An 8,900-nucleotide genomic window follows, 5' to 3' on the forward strand; every position below is an offset into this window, starting at 1 on the left:
GTGAATCCGGCCGATAGACTCCTCATCTGTTGACATTCGGAACTCATTCCCCGGGATATTAAAAGGAAAAGGGCATGGAGAGAGTGGGCAGAAGGTTCGGCATATCGCGTCCAGGTGTGGCATTTGGAACGGAAGCTCCTAGCCCGCGGCTTGTGTCCAAGTCCCACCGTCTTTAATTAAATTATATTTCGAGGAGAGATTCTGTTTGTTCAGTTAATGAACCTCGTCTATTCTCTACGGGCGAATGGAAATGCGAGCAGCCTAATTAGCATATGTTAGCATTTGACTATGTTAATTCCTTGCCACGGAAAACAGCTTGCCGTGGCAGAAAGCCTGCCCCGGAGTTAGTGTGGCGTGGAACTTTTTTACCCCAAAACAATTTCCCGAACTTTAAAGTGGATGTGTGACTCAAGCTGATTAAACATTGAATACGTGTCTCACTCAATTTAATACAGCCTTAGAATTAAACCTTTACTGCCTCTAGGCGTGTTTGGGGAAAGCTGGTGATGACAAGAGAATGCGTAATAGGCTCCATAATAAGAAAGAAAACCACATATGAGAAAAAATACTTTATTCTCAGAAATGTATATACAGTATATGTGTTGGGTAGTTGACTGTTTAAGTCTTTGTGGATCACCTGCATCACAATTGCAGTTTGCATCTACAAGTAGGCTATATTCATATATATTCACACAAGATCTGCTTGACAGACCCACACATTTTCAAACGTTTCAGGTGAATGAATGCAACCTGGTTATTTGTATTTATTTTCCTTTTCTTAAACATTCAAAAATAGAATTCATATTTAGAACAATGTGCAAAGCGTTGTCCAATCTTAGGCTATTTGGATGTTTCTCGTCAAACTGTTGATCCACGCTGATTGTCAAAATAATAACGCTAATAATTAATAATGATTTATCATACTGGGCTACAGGTAGCCTAGCAGTTAAGAGCATTGGGCCAGTAACCGAAATGTCACCGGTTCAAATCCCCAAGCCGACTAGGTGAAAAATCTGCCGATGTTCCATTGAGCAAGGCACTTAACCCTAATTGCTCCTTTAAAATCGCTTTGGATAAGAGCGTCTGGTAAACGACTCAAATCCATTGAAAAACAGACTGTGGAAAACATGTGGTAGTAATGTGTCAAAAATAGCAATGGCCAACAGTGGCAGATATAAAAACGAGATCACTCTTCTTAGATCCATCTCCTCAACATTAGTCCATCTCCCTCTTTCCTTTATTATCGAGGTCGAAAGTTAATTCATTCATTCCGGGCATTTGTACACTTATTTAATTCATTCATTTTCATTCAAGCCTTAGTCTGTTTACTATGTTAGCAGACATAGGGCTCATTCATACCAGAGGCTACTCACTCACTCACTCATTTCCTCTCAGGATCCCATTATTAATCATTATACAGGTCATTGTTGATGACAGCTGCTGCGTCTGTCTGGGGCTCGTAGTTGTGGATGAAGCGTCTCTTCTTGCCAAAGGTAGAGAAGGAGTTGTGGACGTCCAGCTCGCTGCGGTGGTGGGTGGCTGCTGGCCTCAGGGTGCACAGGGCCGACGGCGTGCCCGGGATGTACACGTTATGCTGGTAGTCTGGAGGTGGGTGGGGGTGAGGGTGAGGGTGGGGGTGTGGGGGGAGTGGAGGCTGCTGGGGTTGGGGCTGTTGCTGGGGTGGAGGGGTGCACCGGGGGGTCCAAGAGCGAGGAGGAGGCCCAGTGGCAGGAGGAGACATCTTGTAGTCTGTGGAAGTAGAGCGATTATGTCAATTAACATACTGCATGACTGAAATCAAGGTGAGACGGATATCACAAAACACACACACACATGTACGTCGTAGAAGTGGTACACCTATGTGCTCATTAGCCACCTGTTCATTGGCTGTTTTCTATTATCCAGGGAGAGGCATTAGATGTGTGTGTGTGTCTGTGTGTGCCTGTGTGTTTCAGGCCCAGGCCTTCACCTACCCCTCATGTGGGTGCCCCAGGTCCAGGACTGGCCAGTCATGGGTGTCATGTAGTTCTCTGGGTCTGCATGCATGGCCTTCCTCATCAGAGTGCCATCCATGTTGATAGAGTTACAGCTACAGAGGATAAAGATTCATACCATAAATGATCACATAATGCTTTATGGCGTGAACACACAACGGCCAAACATTAATAAGGTATATATCAAAGACCGGTATGCTGAGGTAGTTGTAAGTGTAATGTCAAAAGCAACGGTCACCTTTTCAAAGAGGAGTTCTGGTTCTTTGTGAGGGTCCAGTCTGTGTTTGGTTGCTTGAGCTACAGATAAAGGAGAGAAAATACAATCTTAAAACATGTCCTGTCTTACAAACCACCAAACAACCGTTCTGAAATCACCCAGCAGTAATATAGCCTACTGGTTCAACGACTTCGCCGAAGAGACGGTTAAACATGTAAGAATAGTGATACATATCCAATAGTATACTTTCTTTCATTTCCATATTATAGGCTTCATTATATCCGGATATATTTTTCCATGGAGCTTGACTGCCACCCTGTGGCCTTATTTCAGAACGCAGTGAGGAAGTGCGCCGTGCCATAAGCAATGACTTGCCTGTCAATTATTTCGCTTTCATCCACCGCAGCACAGCACAGCAGGGGAGGGGACGGGCACCGCGGAGTGATATTTATTCCGGGTATAAATCTCATAGTAGCCTATGGATGCCACGCTCTATTAATTGACTTAGAGCTGTTAACAAGAAGAATGCGACGTAAGCGTATTATTGGAATCGGTTTTCAAAATACATTCATCGGGAGTAATACACAAAACCCAATTAGAATCCCAGCGGGATGAAACGAAAACACGATTTTCATCTTCAAAGGAAACCGTGCCACTCAGGAAAATTAAGAAAATGACACAAGTAATTGTTCTGTGGGTTTTATGCATCATTTTTTTTTAATGTTCATATTACTCTGATGCTCTGAGAACATGCTTTGAATTACTGTCTTGCTGAGAAGCGGGAAAAGTTGTGCAGTCCTTGCAGCTTTACACGCTATAGGTCATCTCAGCTGATCACTCTGTTTCACAGACCACTCCACTTTTCCACCTTCAATCTATGAAAAAACATTTTTTATCACCCTGCTGAAATTACACTACATGCAGGCCTACATACACCATTGTTATGGCTGACAACTAGGCTATATAACCATCCCACTGTTTAATTGGTAAGTCTTTGAGGTTTTATGCTTTCATCCGCGACACGACTCTCGGGGAACACAGGGGTGATTTAAGGGTACCAATTAACGTCATCAAGGACACCAAGCCCCTGGAGGGACATAGCTGCCAGCAGAACAATCATCATGACCTAGAATCAAGCTCTTTATATGGCCAGAGGTGTTCTTGCTATGAACGGGACTGACATTTTTAGTCTTCGTCTACACGGAGATGGAGATATTCCAGGAAAAAAGTGTGTCCCTTTATCCGTCACACTGTCTGCCTACATTGTACCAGATTATAGAGATGACAATAGGCAATACGCACACATCACATTCACGGTCTGCCGGTCCCATCTAGTGACTCCAGCAACAGCCGTGTCGACATCGCCTCCCCCTCTCTCTCCCTCCCCCATCCTTCACTTTTGCTCGGAACACGGGTCTACCAGCCTGGTCTCATAGACTAGACGTAAGATAGTAAAGGTAAATCTGGGACAGTCAAATTAGTATGATATGTTACGTTTGGTATGGTTACATGCTAGCAAATTCCAATAGACTTCCAGTCATTGTGCTAGCGCTGTTTAGCATTGGCTTGAAAAACTACCTTGAGCCTCCTTCATACTGAGCACAGTGACATACAAATGTTATCGACAAGTTCATCTGACTCTGGGGAAGTAGATAAAGGGCCTGGTCAGGGTAGATGGGCAGGTGTATAACCAAACATTTAGCAATCCTAAGGTTGCGTGTACGGATCTCATCACGTACCATTTTAGCTAATTAGCAACTACTTAGCATAACCCTAACCCTTTAACCTAATTACTAACATTAACCTTAAACCCTAAACCATAGCCTAGCAAACGTTAGCCACCGAGCTAACGTTAGCCACCGAGCTAACGTTAGCCACCGAGCTAACGTTAGCCACCGAGCTAACGGTGGCTAACGTTAGCCACCGAGCTAACGTTAGCCACCGAGCTAACGTTAGCCACCGAGCTAACGTTAGCCACCGAGCTAACGTTAGCCACCGAGCTACCAATTCCCACAACAAATTGTGATTCGTAACATATCATACGTTTTTCTGAATTCACAACATTTTATAGGAATTGAAATTTGTAACATATTGTACAATTGTAATTCGTAACATATCATACAACATTTAATTCGTAACATATCATACAAAATGGATGGTGGACATCCACAAATTAATACATACCGTACGAAACTGTACATATTATACTAGTTGGAGTGTCCCTTATTTACATTTACTATGTTATGGCTATCATTGAGTCCAGATTGATGTTAACTATGTTATGTCTAGCCCTGAGTCCGGGTTACAGGATCCACATCTCTCTCTCCTCTCATTCCGCGAGGACAACGCCAGGGCACTCTACAGGCGCGCCACGTCCCAGCCTGGTCCTTGGACCCCTTCACCCGTCCCCCAAAATTATCTATTAGCATTTTTTATCAATAATGGACGCGACACCCTTTCGTATGCAAGGCATTGTGTGTCGTATAATGGCTCGGCCGTGTCTGTGCCCTTGAGGCATAGTTAGTGGGGTTATTGGCCCAAAACCGTTAGAATGAAAAGAAGTAGAGGTGCAGAATTCTCCAGAACGGTCGTTGATACAATACTACAGGCCAGACAAGCGGGGTTCTATTTCAAACTTGCTCCCGTCATTACGTGTCTGTCAGCCGTTCACCTTGTAGCCCGGTAGAAATTCGCAGACGCTACTAGAAATCAATTCAAACTGGTGGTTTTTGATAGGAAAGTATAGACTGAATATATGTCTCTCTCTCGTATCACATAACAGCAGACAGACCAGACAATGACATTGTACCCACAATACTCAATTATGCAAACGTTATGGGATTTCTCAAATCACTATTATTTCAAACATGTTTACAAATAAACAAACAATGGGCAAATGAGGATTATAGACAGCGCAAATAGATTAGAAACAAGACATAGATCAGGGACCGAAATACAAGCGTCGAAGAAAAAACACGACTGAGGTGTATTCCTCTCCGTTGCTCTGTGAAACCGATATCTCTGGCAGACTGTTCACGTCTGTGTGCGAGAGGAGAGAAATACGCTCCACGACACATGCTCGGCGTAAAATATACCGTGGCGTGTTCAGCTTTCTCGCATAGCCTTTGTGACTAGAATATCCACTCTCTAATTATTTCACTTCCTTTTAAATTTACTCACTTGCCATTACTGTATGATCAAGGTTATGGTTTGTCAAATCTAAACACCAACAGAAATGTAAACTAAATAGGTGTTGGTTGCATTAGGAGAAAGTTTGACCAAGTCTGATCTATTACGTTGATATGAATATCGTTCTTGTCCAGTCAAACATATTACACTCTCGTATGTATGATTTGACCTTCATTAGGTGGAATGTCGTGTACTTGATGATTATCAAAATCAATTATTTGAATGGCAACACATTTACTCTCACGTTACCTCATTTGGAGTGGTGGCTCCGGAATGGTTGTTCACCGATGAGCTCCGGTGGTGCGCGCTCCAAGCCAAGTTATCAGCCCCCTTTGCCTCGTTGTTCCTCGGGGTGCTAACGGGGCTGCACGGCTTCAGGAACATAAAGTCACTCTTAGCTGACTCGGGGGTCAGACATACTTTATAACAGTAGGCTTGGGACAGAGTACCGTTGCCATTGACCTCCATGCAGTTGGTGGGCACCTTCGCCCCGGTGGAGATCTGCAGGTTTAGGTTAGATTTCTTGAACACCTCCGGGGGCGGCTCTGGCTGGAAGCCCCCGCAACAGCAGCAGGCGAAGGGGGGGAGGTTATACCCACTGATGGTCTCTCTGTCCTTGTAACACTTGACCGCAGCCAGGACGATAATAGCCACCAGGAAGATTAGCGAGATGGTGCTCAGTGACACGATCAAGTAGAGGGCGAGGTTGGAGGGGGGCTGGGGGCTCAGAGTGAGGTCGCCGAAATCAGACAGGGACTCCGGCACGTTGTCAACCACGGAGAGGAGGATAGAGACGGTGGCGGAGAGAGGCGGCTGCCCGTTGTCCTTGACCAGGATGACGACTCTCTGCCTCGTAGCGTCCTTGTCCACGAACCGGCGAATCGTCCTTATTTCTCCCGTGTAGAGGGCGACACTGAACAGCCCCGGGTCCGTAGCCTGGAGCACCTGGTAGGAGAGGCGCGAGTTTTGTCCTGCGTCCGCATCTAGCGCAGTGATCTTGGCGACTAAGTGCCCCGCATCCACTGACCTCGGGACTACCTCTGTCGCCACGGTCCCGTTCTTGGGCAATGGGGACACGATAACCGGAGCATTATCATTCTGGTCCAAAACGAACACATTTACCGTGACATTGCTGCTGAGCGGAGGGAAACCGGCGTCCTGCGCCTGCACCCGTATCTGAAAGTTCCTTAGCTGCTCATAGTCAAAGGAGCGCAGCGCGTAAATGTTTCCGTTGTCCGAGTTGATGGAGACGTAAGTGGACACGGGCATGCCCTGGATCTGACCCTCTAGAATCGAGTAGGACAGATAGGCGTTCTGATTAGAATCAGGGTCGAAAGCAGTGACTGAGCAAATGAATGCGCCCGGGGCATTATTCTCGGTCACATAAACGGTGTATGATGGCTGTGCGAAGCGCGGGGGGTTATCATTAATATCAGACACTTGGACGAGGATGGTTTTCCGAGTGGAGAGAGACGGGGAGCCCAGGTCCCGGGCCGTGAGGGTGATGTTGTACTCGTAGACGGCTTCTCTGTCGAGAAACTCGCTAGTCACCAGAGTGTAGTAGTTCTTAAAAGAGGAGTGGAGCTGGAAGGGGACGTTGCTGGGGATATGGCAGTCCACATTCCCGTTCTCTCCCGAATCCCGGTCCATGACACTTATAACGGCTATCACCGTGCCCGGTGGCGCGTCTTCCTGGACAGGTGTGGACACGGAGGTGAGGATGACTTCCGGCGCGTTATCATTCACATCTAAGACATCCACCAGTACCTTACTGTGCACGGCCACTGCTGAGGGACCCCTGTCTTTAGCCTGCACATACAGCTCATAAACACTCGCTTTCTCATAGTCCACAATCCCCTTCACTCTGATCTCACCCGTATACTGGTCCACGCTGAACAGCTCGCGCACTTTGAGGGGTGCATGCCCACTGAACGCGTATGAGACCTCCCCGTTCGCACCCTCGTCCAAATCAGTGGCATTTAGCTTCAGCACTAAAGTCCCTCTCGGTGCGTTTTCTACCAGGCTCGCCCGGTAAACAGACCGGTCGAAAACTGGCACGTTGTCGTTGGCATCCAGCACCGTGATGGTGATGAGAGCCGTGCCCGAACGCTCTGGCGACCCCCCGTCCACGGCTGTGAGCACCATCTCGTGCGTCTTCTGCTGCTCCCTGTCCAGCGGGGTCCCCAGCACGAGCTCGGCAAACTTGCTCCCGTCATTACGTGTCTGGATGTTTAGTACAAAGTGCTCGTTGGAGCTCAGTTGGTAGGATCGGAGCGAGTTGGTGCCCACGTCCTGGTCCTGCGCGCTCTCCAACGGGAACCGGGACCCGGGCGCCGCTGACTCTGTAATCTCCAGATTGAACTCACTCCACGGGAAGCTGGGAGAGTTGTCGTTCACATCCAAAATCTCCACCTCCACTCTGTACAGTTCTAACGGATTCTCGATCACCACTTGCAAGTGTAAGAAGCAGGTCGGGTTCCGTTCACACAGCTCCTCGCGGTCGATCTTCTCGTTAACAAATAAAATACCGTTTTCCAGATTCACCTCTAAGTACTGTTTCTTGGCACCGGAGACAATCCGGAAGCGACGGGCGGACAGTTTGGCCACGTCCAAACCGAGGTCCTCAGCGATATTACCGACAAAAGCCCCGTGGTCCAACTCCTCGGGGATGGAGTACCGAATCTGTGCCAGAACCAGGTCCACCACACACGCGCACACCAGCAGGCACACCACCATCCCGGTTAACGGTGTCCACCGCGTGCTCGCGAGCCTGTGCTCCATCTCAGCGCTTCCCAAGAAAATCATCAACCGTGAAAACAGCACAGGATGAGTTTACCCGTAACTGACATTATGCGCTTTATAAAATCATTCGTGGATTCGTTTCCAGTTGTTGTAGAAAACAAACACTTCAGAGGATGTTGCTCCTTTACGCACTTACAATGTAGCCTACTTTCATCAAATTAGTGCTCTTTAGAATAATAAAAACAAGAATGTAAACTTGAAAGGGAGGAGAGGAGTTAAGCGTCTCTATGTGTTGTGCTCCCCGCGCGCAATACCAGCAGTGTGTGAGCGCGGGAGGCTCGCGCTCAGAATTTCCAGTTTATTAGACAATCGGGCTGGTGGGGAGGGGTGTGTGTGGAAGGAGAGGGAGGGGTTCCGTAGTTGCGAGCAGCACTGTATTGGAGAACGAAGACCTGAGAGCAGCGACTGTAATTACAGTAGCACGGTTAACCCTTTCTCTGGTGCAGCTCCTCGGAGCGATTAGAGACGCGAAAGCAGCGTAGCTTTCAGTCGAGACATCAGGGGCGGATTTGGATTAATAGCTAATTGCTTTTCATCGAGGGTGTCGTTTTCTAGTTACTGCGCTACGCAACTGACGGAGGTTTCAGAGGTCTCGCACTGCACAGTGTTCTCCAGGCCTTTCAAGAAAACACTTTTACATAGACACAGAGTTGGAAATAAAGGCCACTAAAAGGCTCTTCATGTTTCATATAGCTACT

At 47.3% G+C, this 8,900-nt stretch overlaps 1 protein-coding gene across 1 annotated transcript; it reads right to left on the reverse strand.

Annotated features, from left to right (window-relative positions):
* Positions 1-554: 554 nt before the first annotated feature.
* LOC129857973 (protocadherin beta-15-like) lies at positions 555-8,598 on the reverse strand. The gene is made up of 4 exons (XM_055926776.1): positions 5,650-8,598; positions 2,233-2,291; positions 1,974-2,089; positions 555-1,749 (listed from the first exon to the last, which is right to left on the reverse strand). Exons 1-4 carry the CDS (start codon positions 8,203-8,205, stop codon positions 1,406-1,408), a joined length of 3,075 nt encoding a protein of 1,024 aa, XP_055782751.1. The 5' UTR covers positions 8,206-8,598; the 3' UTR covers positions 555-1,405.
* Positions 8,599-8,900: the final 302 nt, after the last annotated feature.

This window comes from Salvelinus fontinalis, chromosome 6 (genome assembly GCF_029448725.1).
Source record: "Salvelinus fontinalis isolate EN_2023a chromosome 6, ASM2944872v1, whole genome shotgun sequence".
NCBI lineage: Eukaryota > Metazoa > Chordata > Actinopteri > Salmoniformes > Salmonidae > Salvelinus > Salvelinus fontinalis.